The following is an 18,416-nucleotide window of genomic DNA, read 5'->3' on the forward strand; positions in this document are numbered from 1 at the left end:
TGAGGGAATTTTTCGACAATCGAATTCTCTTCAACAATTAAATAAAATTATTTTAAGAGGAAGAATTTTCTATTACTTTTTAACACATTACAAGTAATGTCGATTTGAATTAGCACCGGGGTAAACCACAAAGCAACTTTTAGGACTTGGAATTTGTTTTTCCCCCAAGAATTCCATGTATTTATAATGTTCAATAATCAGAAATCCCCTTCAAAAAAGTTTTCTCAACTTAGACCACGAAACACCACACGTACTTCGGGCAGAAATATAATCTGAAGGTTAAAATTGATCACAATTCCCCTATAATTTTGACATACTAAGGGTCTTTTTTTCAATCTCACATGCTAAATGTTTCATGAAATTTGAACACTTTCGCGTTCTGTCATTTAGAATAGGGTAGATCTAGATTTTGTTATTTTTGTCGTTTTAAGATAATGCCTTTTCCAAGAGAGGAAGTTCTATGTTTTCCCTTTCTACCAAAGTTTCAATTATTTTCTTTGTAACCCCTATATAAGTTGTACACTGTTAAAATGATTTAAACAATGCTGTTTACTATATGTGAATCGCACAGCAGGTGTTTAAACAGTTTAAACATTATTGTTTAAAACCTTAAACAACCATGCTTAAATTAGTTTTAATTAAATATTTTAATTCAAATTTTTTAACAGATTTTACACTCTTGTTCAAATTGTTTAAACAACTCCTATGCGATTCACATAGTAAACAGCTTTGTTTAAATAATTTTAACAGTGTATAGGTCATATTTTGTTCTCCGTCCACAGAAAAAAGTTATAGTCCAATACGGAGTCAACAACTTTCGGCTACTGAATAGGCCTACTGCAAAGAAAGCCCAAGAAACACTTATTCTTCTCATTATTATACCATTTGTCTCTCCGATCAATGTGAAACAAGGAATTCAGGCACGATGTACCTCTTTGTATTCCTGCTGAATAATATGAAAATCAACAGGAGATCGATACGAGCAAACGGCGTCCACAAAAGTGTGAAAAGAAAGCCATGGACCGCTTTCAACACGGGCGAATCTTGAGCGATTCATGAGAAAATGAAAATGAATTGATAAACGCCTTGTGGCGCCATGCGTCCCTAAACGTGACCTTCTGCAGTTTCTTTTCCCCAATACATGTTTTAGATAAGAATTCATTTCCGATTTAAGAGAGAAAAGGTGGATGGAAGAACACGTGACTGAGAAGTGCAAATGATTTAGTTAAGTGTGGGCGAGTGTGGATGTTTAGCGTGAGCACAGGGCGAGGGAACTTGCTCCTTACACAGCCCTCCAAAAATTGATTGATCGAAAATCACTGGACTATACAAAAACGGTCCATGACAACGAGGGCTAGGCGTTGGGCCTGGACCTTAATGGTAGAAGGGACATCACCAAAATTATTTGTCTGTCCGTTGTACTCTTTGATCCGATTACAATAGGATGCCCGATGTATGCATTGTCATAAAAAAGGGGATCGAAGTTGGTAAAGTGTTTGTGGTTCGGTGCAGGTATAACAGAGGATATTGTTGTAGTGTGTTCAAGATCAGACGGTTTTACTTGGAAAAACTTTGGAAAAAATAATCGTGTAATTTTGGGGAAGTGGTAAGTACAGTTCCTTCTTATTTTTAAAAAAGTACCGACAGTTTATTCTCCAGTACTTCATTATAGTCGATTTTTATCCAGCCAACTGCCTCACTGCAAACGAAAAACGTGTCAGATAATGGTCTATCAACGAAGTCCTATATAATTTCGGCTTGTTCATAATTCATGTGACATCAACAGTAATAAATTCATTGGTAAATGAAATGAAACTCTAGATGTTTAGGCCTATAATGATTAACGACTATCATATTCAGCTATAATGTCTGTATTCAATAATATATAATCATGATGTTAAACATTGTACGTGCTATGCCTATATTTTCTAATATGTGTACATAATATTTTATACATTATAGAGGATTAATACTTTTCCTGGATTAGTGTATAAATATGTAAATAACATTATGATCAAAATATGTCCTTCACTGTTATAGACTAGATAATAATGATGATTATGATGATAATAATAAAAATGATAATATTGATAAAAATCATAATTATCATCATCATTACCGCAGTAATATGATAATAATAACAGGATAACGATAATGAAGATATTATAGTCTTCAGCATTCCCTCCTATTTCAGGAGATTCTATATCTTTCATAATTTGCAAGCAGTCTGACAGCAATTACATCACCTTTGTTTCACATCAAATCAACAAAATTCAGACACATCGTCATGATTCTGATCTAACAATAATCCATGTCTAGACTATTCTTGCCCATGGTCATGGCTAAGATGACCTTGGTTAATCCAAGATGTGGTTTTTAACACAACGAGTGACCATTGATCGTGAAACCGGTCTGCGTGCATGGCATGTGCATGGCAGAAAACTACAACACCTTCATCAGAAAAAAATCTATTTTTACTATAGTATGATATTCATGTACTTGTACAACCTTTCATTTTTGGCATTTGAAAATGTATTTGGCATGTTCGTATAACATTTAATCCATAACGATTTGTACTTTTGTAATCATTACAACGTGCAAAGTTTATGATTGCAGTAAACTAATGCATATTATTTCAAAGTACTGCTAGTTGCAAAGAACATACTCAAATTTTGGATGACAGTGATTTTGTAGCTATGTTTATCATGTTAATAGAACACTTGATAAAAAATGTAATCTTGGTAACATTGTGTGCATGGTCAGGAGGCGTGATGGGATTTATGAAATCCGAGGGCTGAAGTTTGTTAAAGCAATCACTTATCAATGTTGACAAATTACAATACTCAAATTACAGTTTTAAAAAAATATGATCATTACTGTATTAAAGGTCAAGTCCATCCCAGAAAACAAATAGAAAAAAATCAAACATAAAGAACGCTGAAAACTTCATCAAAATCGGATGTAAAATAAGAAAATTATGACATTTTAAAGTTTCGCTTATTTTTCACAAAACAGTTCTTTGCCTAACTCAGTGATATGAAAATGAGAGAGTCGATGATGTCACTCACTCACCATTCCTTTGTTTTTTATTATTATTTTAATTATACAATATTTCAATTTTTACAAATTTGACAATTACGACCTCCCTGCCCGAACCACAAAATATTAGAATAATGGAATTCCACGTGTTCAGGGAGGAATGAAACTTCGTTTCACATGACAATGACGAGAAAATAAAATATTTCATATTTCATATAATAAAATACAAAAATAGTGAGTGGGTGATGTCATCGGTCCCCTTTAAACATTTGCATACCGAACAGGATGTGCAATATTATACTGTTTTGTAAAATTAATCGAAAGATTAAAATATTATAACTTTCTTATTTTACATCCGATTTTGATGAAATTTTCAGTGTTATGCTTGTTTGAAATTTCTCTTTATATTCAAATCAGCTTTTGTTGGGGGTGGACTTGTCCTTTAAAATACCTAATTGAGCATTCATTATATATGCCATTTCCAAATATGTATATCATAAAAAAATGCACAATATTATTCTTGGATGTTGGACGTGAGTAGGACTTTATAAGGTTCTGAAATAACTTTACATTATTTTATTGAAATTAATTATAGGTATTATTTGCTTTAAATCTTTCGATTGCATTTTTTTCAACCTAACATCATATTTTTTAAAATAACAGCATATTTTTCACATTTCGACCACATTATGCTTGGTTTCGCGGTTTGCTTTGCTTATTTCATATTAAAATGAAGGAGGTGTCCAATCCCCTAGAAAATTTTGATTTTAATAAAAGGTAACATTCAGACAAACATTATGCTGAACTTTTCATCAAAATCGGATGTAAAACAGGAATGTTACGCCTACATATGACATCAAATTCTCGCCCTTTTCCATAAAACAGTTATAGATGACAATAATGTTTATGAGTGAGCCGATTACGTTACATTTTCCCCATTCTTTTCTCTATATAACATCATAATATACAAGTTTTGTAATTTTGACAGTTAGGACCCTTTTGATTGAATCACCGCAGTTTACAGCAATGTCAATTTCACATGGGGAGAAATACTACTTTCTTTCATGATATGATAAGAAAAAATATTTACATTTCATATTTCATTCAATGACATGCAAAGAAATGGTGACAGTTTAGTCTAGAGCGCCCGAACAGGAGATCATTTTGAAATTAAAATCAATTTTTATGACAGACTTTAACATAATATCCAGTAAATTATATCATATTTTAGGGGAAGGCGGGGTAAGTTGTGACAGTTTTTGTTTTTTGCATGTTAGAATTGATATGATTAATAATCTTGTCGAAATAAGTACCTTGCCTTGAAATTTAATTCTTCTGAAATATTTTCCACCTATATATAACTTTCTATCCCCACACTGAAAGCCATCGTGACCTTTGAAAAAAACGATGTCAAATGGCTCAACTTGCCCAATATATGGGGTAAGTTTGAGCCACCTTCTGGGGTAAGTTGAGCCACAAAAACTATGTACAAAATGTATGAGGAGAGAACCAGCATGTCAATTTTTTGTTTAAAGTCTTTTCACTTGCTAATTCTCTATAAATACTAACATCCTTTAAAAGGAAAAGAGCAGTCAAGTAAATATGCTCCTTTCAGCCAGCATTTCAATCGATTTTTATGGTTTGTTTGTTTTTTAAGATACATTACCATAGGAATTACCATGGCTCAACTTGCCCCATGCTGTTTGGCTCAACTTACCCCAGTCCGAACTTAGTGCGATAATTTTGTATCCAAACATTTATTATGCATCCATCATATAAAAGACTATGACAAGAATGAAGATCCATACCTGGACTAATAATGTTGTTATCATGTCTTTATTATATTTAAAGACGTGTGTGTTTATAAAGCACTTATCTATTTCACACTCTTTTTTACTTTTTTGGCTGAAATTCATATTTTTCCCTCTAAAAAACTACTTTTTGTTTCAAAGTTGAAAACAATGTGGTGGGGTTAGGGGTTATGCTATGGGTCATCAATACATGACACCACCACAATGTCTGACTCATTCATTATTGGCCTGGGGCTGGTGGCTCAACTTGCCCCTATGCTCAACTTACCCCGCCTTCCCCTACCATTTTCCTTTTCATTTCCATCTTCTTTTTTTTTAACTGTCTTAGAACTTTTTTTTTGGGGGGGGGGGCAACAGCTCCCCAAGCCTCCATCTGTTCGTGAGTGATCATCACCTGTATTGTTATGAATAATAATTTCCAGAGCTTTTATATGCATAATTTTGAAATGTCTATAATCATTGATAACTTTCTTATTTCGAATTCGATTAAATAGTCAGATATTTGACCCCCCCTTTTTTCTTAATTCAAATTTAACCCTTTTGGGTAGACTTCCCATTTAAGAATAATTGTATATAAGCAGCCATAATACTGACAGTTTTATTAAGTCTTCCTTACGAACGACCCATTGATAAAGTGAATGGACGGATTCCAAACTACTGCTCTTTATAGTATGTTTCCTTGATCATGCTTAGCATAATTATGAAATTGCTATAGGGTCAATTCCAGCGTAACGGACATGACGTTCAGACAAATTTTGGTAATTCAAATGTTTATAAAGTAGAATTAGCAGTCTTTTGATAGTTGTTACTAAGCTTATCAGACACATTTAAGTATCAGTTACATACACATAAAATTTCAAATCGTTTCATTGAACAGTTGCGGAGAAATTGCACTCTTTGTGAGCGTAACGGACATGACACGAAATGGACGAAGCATTTTTACCTCCTATTGCTTATCAAAATTCCTGTGAATTATTAGATTGCATGCACCTGACATTGGTGTTAATTTAACCTTAAGATCATGCTCTATCCATAAAATGGTGTTTAACAACAGTTTTGCAGTGCATTCTGTATTCCTAGCTCAAAATGTAGCGTAACGGACATGACACACGAAGCGTAACGGACATGACAGTTTTGTCCACTTTTTGTAAGCGAATATAATTATTTTATTACAAGATATGGTACAAGTCTAATTGTTTACATGTTAAGGCTAGAGGTTAGAGACACATATCATAACTGGTAATCTGTAATATCTCCTATTATTTTGCAATTTGAGAAGGGGTCTTTTTGTACAATATTTATAAAACAAAAAAATATTTAGAAAAATTTATTTTACACCGGTTAACAACAGTTAATGAGTATTTTCCAGTTACTACCATCCACCACACCTAATTAAAGGAGAAAAAGTTGATAGAAAAAATTATTTTTTATTCATGCCCTAATATTTGATAATATACTAGCGTAACGGACATGACACCCTTACGAAGTGAACTTCATCAGCACTTCTTAGTTTGAAAATGAAAGAAATATCAATAATGAATGTAATTATGTAACAGCAAAGTACCTTTACTAACACTCTAATGAAAAATATGTAGATATTATTAGCAGGTATCATTACATTAATAGCTATAGCCTAAGTGATAATTTTATATACAACGTTTATCGTACCACTACGACACACTGAGAAGACCAAATCTCATTTTTTGTGAGAAGAAAACAAAATTTACCAGACCTGTATAAATCCAAGAAGAACATATTATGGAATGTATTGTATGATAAAGAACATGTACTAGTATTAATGTCAGTTTTAAGATTACAAAAAATGGTATTAAAATTTAATAGCAGTAAAATGGAAACCGGTCTTTCATTATCGATTATGTATGAGTTGAAAGGTAATCGGAATGCTTGTAAATAGCTTCTGAGAGTAACTATCATCCTGAGTATAATCATCCTTTCATCAAATCTTGGATGTTCTAAATCTTACAATCTTGCTTGCTGACAAATGTGGCTGTATCTGATTTCGTTGTATTGTCCGCGCTGCTTGTGTACAATTGAAGATACATCATTCAAATTGTGATTATGGCTGACCAAAATACTATGATGACATAATTTATTGATCGCGCCACATTCTTTCCACGGCCCCTTTGCTTTGTGATACTGCAAAGAAGTGCCACTGTAGATTCATGGATTCATTGAGCTACATGTACATCATGAAACACAGATATCCGAATACAAACTTGTTTTTAAATGTGATCCCAAGCCATCACTTAAGAAGTACATGTAGAGGTTGGTGAAAGTCAGATACTTTGAAGTAATATCATCAATGATCATTAATTCAAAAGTTGGAGTTTTATCATGCTCCAAACTGTCAGTGCAAGAACCTAAGATAATCAAATGTTTGTTCAAACACGAATGATGCAGATTGTGATCTGAGTATGTTGCCAGATCTACATGTAGCTGCATCTTATCCTGATATTATGAAACATACCGTTAATTCTCAGAAAAAATCTACCAGAACAAGAGCTGAACTTTCATCATTCACCAACTTCTGAAAATAGCTTGAATGACATGCAGATTCTAGGAAATATTACATTCAGCTATCCTCAAACAAATTGAGACTAAACCTTAGTCTGTGACACTGAGCCTAATATTTTGTTTTTGTAAATGCTGCAATTTGCCATATATAAGGCGTCATGTCCGTTACGCGAATTGTCATGAATGTCAGTTACGCCATTTTTATGAAAATGAGAAGTGGTAAGGGAAAATGATTGCTACACATGGTAGGGGGTTTAATTCTAACATAGAATCTGAATCTGCAGTACCTTTAGAAAAATTTCCTGTAAGCTGAGAAAACTTTAAGTGAAAAACGTAACGGACATAACACTGATAATGGTAAAGAAATCACACAAATCTGAAGACAGATTTCTGTAAAATTGATGAATGGCATAAAATTTAACGATTATTTTCTGTTGATTTAAACATTAATCAACTATTCAAAAGTTAAAAGAGACCTCTGGGACTTTGTTTGCTTTTAGTAGAGACAGGGAAGATGAATTGTTCAAAAATAGCCACATTTTTTACATTTTGCAATATCCTATTCTATTTTTTTTGATGATGGAAAAAACTACAAAATTTTATCAATATTGTGATTTTTCTATTGGAAATTGAGACTTTATAGATTACTTTTTAAGAAAATTTGACTGCTTGAGTGAAATCTGAAACTTCATTTTTTCTCTAAAGTGAACATTTTCCATGGAATTGCCCATAGGCATTTTTTTTTCAGGAAATAAAGTATGATTGATTTACTTAGTGTAGTTTAATTGGAAAATTGCATTGAATTTTCAAACCAACCAACACTTTCTGAACAATATAGGATCATTATAATCCTCGTTCCCAAGGGCCGTCTCCAGGGATAAGAGCATAGCCTTTTTGCACATAATAGGCCTGCACTGTCATAGAGAATACATGTACTTCTTTTGTAGGCCCATGTTCTCCTTCAAATCTATCTATCTATCCATCTATTTATCTATCTATCTATCTATCTATCCATCCATCCATCTATTTATCTATCTATCTATCTATCCATCTATTTATCTATCTATCTATCTATCCATCCATCCATCCATCCATCCAACTAACTAACTAACTAACTAACTATCTATCTATCTATCTACCTACCTATATACCTACCTATCTATCTATCTACCTTCCGTTTTTCTTACTTAGGTCTCTGATCTCAGTATATCAATCTGACTCTCTTTTGCATTTTCATGTTATCCAACAAATTCCATCTGTTCGGTCTTTGCATTGTATTATATTGAAAATAAAAGAGCGGATTAAAATGTCTGTCCTTGATTCAGTACCAAATTCTCTTCTCTTTATTTTTCACATCATCTCTTACTGTTGCATAGCAAACAATTATTAATCGCAGCTCGGAAATCGTGGAAGTATATCTTGAAAGGAAATTGGTCGAAATCAACTTTGAAAATACCACTGATCTCTCTCTCTAATTATCATAAAATGATCGCATCAATTTCTTTTGGATCACGACGGGTGAATATCATAAATCTGGATGAGATATGAATGTATCATGGCTTTTTTTTTGGTCCAGTAAGGATTTTTTTCAGGGTATTCCGATTCTCAGTAGGACACGCTGAGAGTCATTATGTGTAACCTGACGGTTCGTAAATAACGGAAGAGGGTCACTATTCATAAAAGTGATGAGGGTCACTATTCATAACTTACCGGGTCAATATTTTAAAAACTGAGGAAATTTCGTCCAGCGTGGTTACCATAATATCATTGATGGCAGGCGCCGATCCAGTGATGCAATGTTGGGACGTTAGGGTGCACCCCCATAAAATCTGAAAATTCTAAATGCACACCATGCAGAATGCCTTAAATTGCACAACCCGTAAAATAAGCGACGGCCATTTTTTTTTCCAACAAAGTTTGACGGTCCTACTCTGGATCTATGCCTGGATGGTTGTTAATCATAAGAATTATTATTTGCAACACTCGTCCAAAATGTAGGAAAATTGATTAATCGACGAATATCCAAAAGAAGGAAAGAAGGGTAAATGGGGGCAGAGAACAAAAAAATATGCAAATGGATGGGGGAGAAAACAGAGGGTCGGAGAAAAAAAGGAAAAACAATAGCTAGGGACCCTAAGAATTACTTTCAAATGTCTTCTTTGTCGTGTGATTTTTTTTTGTTCATCTTATACCAATTATCTCCAAAATATTGATCAAAATTAGTCAATGAATTTTACGCAATTGACCCAATGTCCCAACCAGCATGCATTTATCGTTTGTCTCATTTAAACCCCTTTTCCTCATATAAATATCGCGAATCAATTGCATTAATTTGTATACTGTTGCTATTTAAATTCTTGTTTTCTTATGGCTTATTATTGCGATCTCTATAATAGGTCGATTATCTTTATATTGTCATTAATTAGCTTTCCCCCCTTAAATAAATTTTTTACGACTATTCCTTAGCTTTGTAAGGGTAATGTAATCTGCAGGTGGCCCTTATAGATAACGCAAGTTTAATAACGCGTACTTTTTCTATATAATATAACATCCTCCTAATGTTGTTACTCTATTGATTTATAAAACAGAATCCGTCCAACCAGAAGATGATCTGAAATTAAAGATCGAAAGTTTTAAGCTCAAATCATGACTCTAATCGGATTTGGCTCCAATCGGATTTTTTTGTTTGTTGATTTATATCTATCAGGATCAGGTTTTGTTAACAACTAATATACTGTGATATTGGTTTAAAACGCAGTGTCAGATTATAAAATGATCAAATTTTCTTGCTCGGTCTCTACGCTCCCTCGTATGGAAGGAGATCTACAATACATTACCCTTCACTGTTATTCGGTTTTTACCAAATTCTATAAGGTAATATCAAAGGTTAAAATGCTAATATCATAGGTTAAAATGCTGAGTTTTGACAGTTAAAGTGTCATTCTTTTTGCTCGATTGTGATGTTCACTGGCACGTAAAAAGCTTATCATGTCTATTGTTGGAGAGTAATAGTGCAGTGACTTTTGCTCTCTATGCATGTGATCAAATTGTATCACACACTAAAAAATGTTTACCACATACCGGGTAAAATGGGAACACGCATGTTTGTCGGATAAAAAGATGATAAATATTTTGCAAATTTTACGCTATGTTGCTTTAAAATCTACCCTTAAAACATGCATTTTTCCCAACTTGGGGGATAAAAATCACCCAGCAAACATGCATATTCTATTTCTATCCAATATTGGGAACATTTTTGCTCAGTGTTTTTAGAGTGTATAAATCTGAAAAGCCAAGGGATTCATATCACAAACCACATCCCAGTTAAAAAAAAAATAACGCTACACATGCTACTGCCATTATTGCCTGCCCCTCTAACAGGGTATGCCAGACAAGCCACTAAGTTGATGCTAAATTTAGTATAACACACTGCATTTCATATTTCGTGAAAAGAAAACGTACGTTTCCAAGTTTCACCATTTGACAATAATTGTGCAGACATGCAGGAACTGGGGGCACATACAATTTGATGATGTAACGATAAAACGCCCACATACCAAAAATAATTAATATTAATATTGATTGAATAATTCTTTTTTAAATACATTTTTCTTCTCATTTAATTTTTTTTTATTTTTATAGTTTTGACCCCAAATCAATAGCGTACTTCAGTAGTCTTGGTAACGTGCAGGGTTGATAAGGGCGAAAAGCACCTGCTATGTTGTGTCGATGATTTATTTTTTCTCTATACAAGAACAAAAATCGATGCAAACGAATGACTTGCTTTCCGCAACAAGCGATGGTTGTGTTTGGATTGAAGTCGTTAGAGTGCAATCGAAAAAGGTGCCCTTTTTACTGAAGGATTGTTAAGCATGGCGATAGAGTGTGAAAACAAACAATTCTAATCTGTGTCCTTGGTTCACCATTAGACAAGTTTTTCTGGTTTTTTTTTAAATGGGGGGGGGGGGGGTAGGTGCGTATGAAGGTTTAAGGGGAGTGTTTGAGAATTTAATGATATACACTTTTTTATGTATATCAGGCTATCCGTACGTCCCATTTCTTTCTTGTATATTTTGATTATTGATTGATATAAATGGGGACACTTTTAACTGCATTTCAAGCTTCATTTATAGCTTGCATGTGTGCAAGTAAATGACCCCAACCCCAAACGGAGAAGGAAAATATTAGAGGTTAATTTTGTAAAGACGGTGGGTCAAGAAAATGATCCTTCCCAGCGTACTCTAATTGATTTTTGGACCCAAGTCCTTTGCATCTTCCCTTTTTTTCATACGAAATATAGGCCTAATGTTGGGTGCATGGATCAAAATTATGATTAAGGTGATAGGTAGAGCATCATTTTGTTGTGTAGGCCTCCATATAGATCACTTTGTTTCTTATACTTTTCAATAATAATGTACAATCACCCTTTGTATATTAATGGCGGTTGTAGATGGCCTCAAGAATCAAGATAATCCAAGTGAACTACTTTTTTGTAATAACGCCTCCCTCAACACACCGCCGCGGCGCAATAATGTTTGTATACAGGTGTTGCAAAGCTGTTTCACCTTTTTATTCCATCCATGTACCTGTCACGTTTACAAAAGGGATCTAAGTAGTAAATGTGTTTTCATTGTTCACCTCAAAGCCCAAATGACAGGGGCACTTGTAAATCTTGAAAAAAGGATGTTCTTCAAATAAACTTACTGGCCTCAATGCAAAGTAAACTTTGGATGAATAACGAATGTGAATGTACCGTTGAAGTAAATCGGATTGACAACTTGTTTAGCTGTTATCTGAAAACGGCGTCCTTAGATACGGTTTTACATCAAACTTACATGTTCACATTTAAAATAGCTGTCGTTTTTTTTCAGAATGAAACTTAACATCACCATTTGAGTGCAGAAAACATTTACAAATATGGGTGTCTATAATTGCTTCAAAATTCATTCCTTTCTTTGTGAATGCAGTTTATGCTATTCATCTGTGACTGCCCCTATGCATATGAGTAGAAGAAAAAAGATGAGAAAAATGAAGAAAAGGGGAGACAGAAGAAAAACAGCGAGATGTGGGTCATTGTTATTTAATGAGAGAAAAGGATGAGGTCCCATTCAAGTCATCTTGCCCCCTAGTACAATGGAGTCGCCCTTTCCAAAGATTGCCTGAAATGACTAGATTTGATTTTTTTTTACACTGATCGAATCTCCTTCATGGCTCCATAGGTTATGCAAAGTAAAACAATCAATCTTTATACGCTTAGAGACTATGCATGAAGGTCGATGTTATTTCCCCTTTGATTACAAATCGGAGAATAGTCAACTTTTATAAGTATCAGTTTATTATGGTCATCATTAAGATGTCACATTAGACATTGTCTGGATGTCTTTTTTTTACTTACGTTTCGACCCCCTTCGGTTCAAATGACATACAACTTCATCAACCTATACCGGCTTTGAGCGAAGCTATTGAGTTGACCTAGAATATCGAGTCCTGGAAGATGGTGACATGTTTTAGGATTTTCTTTTATTATACTATAATCTGAATTAACTTAACTTTATGTAAAATATGTTATTCAAAATCCAAGTCTTTTTCTTTTCAAACGTCATTTGTTTTTGTCTTTTTGTTTAGGCTCCTTGAGGACTGACTGACAGATTCATAATCAATGGTCACAACTGATACACCAATGGCATCATACTGATGGAGCCAACGACATCCAAATCGATGGAGACAGTCCCACATATATCTCATCACATCGACGATTGATGATCGCGAAGTCGATGACGACGTTGACTTCGATGTTGACCAGAAACGAGGCCAGACGATGCATCTCTTATCATGTCGATCCCTCTCAGTGCTACCATTGCGCGTCTGAAACCACTGAGGGACAAACCGTCACTGGTCTTGGTGTTTCCCAGTGTCGGGAATCCCGGCAGGAATCACCTGCTGACAAGAACTGTGCTTGCTATCATCATCATCACTTTGCTTGCAAATGCTTCTTTTGTCGGAGCTGGTAAGTTTGTCTTGATTTCTTTCTTTAAAAAATATTAAATGAGTTTATATTTCCGTTTTATAATCTTTCATCTCTCAGATTATAAAACAAAAAAAAAAACATTTTAAATATGACATGCCATAGTTGAACTTATTCTTGTGCATGATCTTCTTGGATGTTACACATGACTTTTTGAGGTATAATGAATCAGTTTAATGAACGTATGAGTTTTTAAAGATCACAACTATGGCCGTACGCAGATATTTTCCCCCTTGGGGCAAGAATGTATAAACTTAACAAATATACGAAAGCCAGGTCGTGAAGTGACTGAGCTCATCGCGGAGGAATATTTTTATTACAACGTTGAAAAAAGAATGATCTGACAGCAAGCTGTTGATTTTTCTTCTTTGTTGCAGAAAAAAATTCCTAGGATCTTATACGTTAGCAGAAGTTTCATACACGTAGTTGCGGGGTTTTTAATACAGATAGAACGTTTGGGTAAACTATTACAAGTCATGCAATCACTCATACCGGTAGTAAAAAATATCTAAAACGAAATCTGTCATTTGTGTTAAGTCGACAAATGACTTTTATATACAGTTTTCTATATCCTACCCAATCTTTCCATGATTTATGTTTCAGAGACAACATCTACTACACCTCCCGTCCTTCCCCAAGATGAGGCCGGTGACATGTTATCCCACACCCCGGAGGGTCTGCCTAAAGTCGCTTCTACTGCCTTCTTCCTCATCGCTCTGTTCCTCTTCAGCATCGGTATCAGCTACTTCTTCAAATACTATGTATTCAGTCGTGACCGCAAGGAATGGTGCTGCGAGAAGCAGTCCCAGGTTGCGGTATCGCCCGAATCCATGGGCCTCAAGGACAATACAAGCAGACAGAACACCCCTGAAAACGGCAATGCTGGCAAGACAGGCCTCTACGCCAACATCTTCGCGAGGTCTTACGATTCGGACGAGGAAGAGATACGTCAATTGCAGCTCGAGGCCTTGAAAGCGGAATTGTCTAGTGACAACGAAATCCGGGTAGGGAAAAAAGCGGCGAAGCCGACTAAATCATCCATCCTGAAAGCATTGGAAACGGCAGATCGTTGGCCAAGACTTTCAGTCCAACAAATGACCTCGGAAGACAAAGCGGGAAATGGGAGGGCAGTTAAAACTGCGGCTTCTATTTGGAAGGAAAAGGCTTTGAAAAAATCCGACGAAAATAAGAACAATATTCCAGAAATGACTGTCGTTGACATAGGCAACGCGTCAAATGGAATACTTCATCCTAGTAATAGCAATAATGTCGGTCTCACGAGTGTCGTTGTACATCGAAACCCGAGTCCTATCCCTTCATCTGACTTATCAATGAATGAAGCAGGTCTAAGTCTACCTGCTGATAGACAGGAGAATGGGTCCATTATTGAGACCCCAAGAACAGATATCTCGATTGGCCTCCTTTCTGTTAGACCAAAGTCAGGTCAAGGTGATCTCGATGGCTATTCTGCAGATTTCGAGTCGGTGAGCTTATATTCTGAATTGTCAAATATTACTGAGCTTCAAAAGAGCATGGACAGCAGAAGTGTCAGAGCAAATACTGCTAAAAGGAAAAATCCAACACGTGACAACTTTGTATCTCCAGCAAATGATAGTAGAGCTGGTGAGAACGTTTCAAGCAAGGAAATGGATGATGAACATTCCAGAAATCACACAATAAATGCATCCAACAATGCACATAATAGTCTACATGGATCGTGCCAGGATCTTGAATTAAAACACTTTAATACTAAAGGGCCAGAGTCTCAAGCTGAGAATGATGCTGCCAGTGAAATGTGGGCAAACAAAGTAATACCGTGCGACAATCCTCCAGCATCGATGCATGTCACAGATGACAATCAATCAAACACCAATCCCACTCTTGCCATCACTACTGAACACACCTCGCAGGCACCCGGTTTGTCGAGTCTTGAAGGAGAAAATGCAATAAAGACCAGCAGTGAAGATGAAAAGCCTGGAACTCCTGAAAGTGGAACGCCACTGCTCCTCACCGATGAGGGCAGTGATGACCAGAAGCACCAGACCCCTAAGGAAACCTCGGACCTTGTTGAAGGAAACCGAACTCCAAGCATTTACGCAAAGTATGCCAACAACGCCAAACTTCCAAATAAACATGTGATGGGCGATGCAGACGAGGCCGATGAACCTTCTACAAGTGCAAAACCGCACTCACCAGTGAAGCCGGCAAGAAATGCAGAGCAGAAAGGACATGGCAGTAGTCCAAACAAAGTGGCAACGAGCAAGAGTAGAACGAGTTCAGCAGCATCCAAGCCTTCAGGTGGGACACCAAGAAACAAGACAGGGGCGAGAAAACCTAACCCACAGAAAAAGAAAAATGTCACCAGGTGACGAATGAGGAATATGGTACAAAACTTATTTTAAATGGCAATGATTGATAATGTTTGATAATTTAAGAGAATTAGCATCTCTCAGTGTTCCAACTTGCATGGCATCCAAAAAAGGAAACTTTTGTGACTCATGAATGATCTTAGCGATCTGCAAGAAATTATGGTGAATAGTCCTCTGCTGTAATTTATTTTCAATTCAATATACATACATGACAATAGAACGTTAGTACAGGCAGGAGTGAATCCATGGGTCCGAAGGGGCCTCCTCCCCCCCAAAAAAAAAAGGAAGGGAAAAGGGAGGAAAGTCAGAATGAAAAGAAAATATTTTAAGGGGAAAGGAGAGTAAGAGGAGGTAAAGAAGAGATTAGAAGGGGGAAAGAGAGCAAAAGACAGCGAAAAACAGAGAAAGGAAGGGAAGCGAGAGGAAAGTAAAGTGAAAGAAGGGAAAGAGAGACTGGACATCAAAAGGGGAAGAGAACGAAAGGGAAGCAAAAGAAGTGAAACAGAGAAGGAAAAGAAAGGGAAGGGCATAAACATGGGGAGGATGAGCATGGAGGGAAGGGAGGGCAAGAGAGAGAGGGGGGGGGGGGCTAGGGGAGATAAAATTGAGTCATGTAAATAGACCTGCTAAAAGCTTTCATCAAATGAATCAATTGTTATTTCATGAATGTATATTTAATATAAGACAAGTCCTGTTCCCTAATCTAAGATATTCCATGACACCATTTGGTCAAATGTTATTGTTTTGTTTGATCAAGATTTTGAATAAATAGATATGTGTATAACTTATCACTGGGTAACGTGACTATATATTTATTGTGTTCAGCTCTCTTACTCTACTGAATAAACATAGCAAGAGTACATTGCCATTTGGTCTACATCCACTTCGTCTACTTTCAGCCTGGGGAGCGTTTCATGAAAGGACTTATCGGACGTTTTTTCCGACAGTTACCATAGAAACAGTGACTCTCAGCCAATCAAAATAAAGAAAAGATGTCAGATCTGACAACTTGTTGGACAAAAATGTTGATGGTCTCATCCTACATGGTCCAATCCTAATCTATTAACCATTTGGTCTTATTGTTATTTAGGGTATTCCCATTTTGTGTAAAACCCACTTGTTCTATTATCACCACTTGGTTTATATGATTACATGAATTGCTCAAGAACCTTCCAAGCTTAAAAGTGCCACCCAGATGTTCAGATAATCATCTCGTCATGTCTACAATCATTGGAAAAGATGACCAGATGACAAGATCTTGGATCTCATCTGGTGGGTGTTTCATAAAGCTGTTCGTAAGTTAAGAGCGACTTTAAGAACGACTGGTGATCCTTTCTTGTGGTAAATGATATTCATCCTTAATATTCATTGGTGATTATTTAGCGCGTAAGGTTCACCAGTCATTCTTTAAATCGTTCTTAACTTATGAAACGGCCCCCAGGTCTACATCCTGTGGGAGAGATGATCAGATGACTACGATCATGGATCTAACTTGACGAGATCCAAGATCTTTTCATCTTAATATCTTCACTCCCAAAGGATCAAGACATGACGAGATCCAAGATCTTGTCATCTTTTCAAGGATGATTAGCTGAACATCTGGGTGGCGCTTTTAAGCTTTCATATCATATGAACCACCAATTTTCATTTGAAAAAAAAATAGACCAACTAGGCATTAGCCTAGATGACAGTTCGACCAAGTAAGCATTGGACCAAGTGACGGCTTGCCTGAACAGTTATTAGGCTAAACTGATAGTAGACCAAAATGGGTTAAGTCATGATGGTGTTTATAGACGATCTGAAAATTAGACCATCTGCTATCAGACCAAGTGGATACAAACCCTAGTCATTCCACTTCATTCAGAGCATCATAACCCAAACATACTAGTAATAGTACCTGGGCAAATTCCATAAAATGATCACCTTTTTGTATGTCTGACCTCCATTTTTCTCAAGTTTTACTTCACTTCATAAACTGACTAAGTCATGGTCTTTTGAGAACATTACAGAATGTCAAAAGAACAAGAAATCAGATACAGAAAATTTCATGAAGGTCCCACTTATAGGGGGTTGGATGTGCATATTTTATGGAATTGCCCACCTCCAAACTATCGGTGAAAATTCACAGGGATTTCAGGAAAGTATTTCAACAATGTGAGAAAAAGGGGGGGGGACGACTCAAAGTTTCAAGATTTTCCAGCAATTTTTAGGGAAAAGTATTCTTTTCTTTTCTTTCCTCTATACCTACATCTAAAACATTCACTGGTTTATGCAAAGGTAAAGAAAAGCAAACTGAAAAATGGGTATGATTGCCTCAATTGAATATTTGATTTTATTTACAAACAGTATAACAAAAGTAGATTCTCCATTTCTACCTTTAATCATACACACCGCATGAAAAAATCACAATATATAATACCTTTTCCATGAATGACTTCACCTCTCACATCACTTCACAGATCATTCCACTCGTAGTACATAGGCTTCTCCCTTTTACTATCATTTCTTAAAAATATCAAAATGAAATTAACTTATCTTTTAATGTATGAGGGAGAAAAAAATGATTTTCAAGAATTGCTTCAAATGGTAAAAACTCATGTACAGATGTACACAATCATCATTGTTCTTCTAATCACT

At 35.6% G+C, this 18,416-nt stretch overlaps 1 protein-coding gene across 1 annotated transcript; it reads left to right on the forward strand.

Moving 5' to 3' along the window:
* The first annotated feature begins 1,304 nt into the window (after nt 1–1,304).
* Nucleotides 1,305–16,310, forward strand: LOC121407624. Its single transcript, XM_041598790.1, has 3 exons — nt 1,305–1,606; nt 13,011–13,392; nt 14,014–16,310. The coding sequence occupies exons 2-3, from the start codon at nt 13,218–13,220 to the stop codon at nt 15,777–15,779; spliced, it is 1,941 nt and encodes a 646-aa protein (XP_041454724.1). The 5' UTR covers nt 1,305–1,606; nt 13,011–13,217; the 3' UTR covers nt 15,780–16,310.
* The last annotated feature ends 2,106 nt before the right edge of the window (nt 16,311–18,416 follow it).

The sequence above is a fragment of the Lytechinus variegatus genome, chromosome 2 (assembly GCF_018143015.1).
Source record: "Lytechinus variegatus isolate NC3 chromosome 2, Lvar_3.0, whole genome shotgun sequence".
NCBI lineage: Eukaryota > Metazoa > Echinodermata > Echinoidea > Temnopleuroida > Toxopneustidae > Lytechinus > Lytechinus variegatus.

Excerpts from the sequence above, each read along its gene's own strand:
- LOC121407624 (XM_041598790.1), top strand. The coding sequence starts at position 13,218 with ATGTCGATCCCTCTCAGTGCTACCATTGCGCGTCTGAAACCACTGAGG. Across the intron at positions 13,393-14,013 it reads TGCTTCTTTTGTCGGAGCTG|AGACAACATCTACTACACCT; the intron begins GTAAGTTTGTCT and ends TTTATGTTTCAG.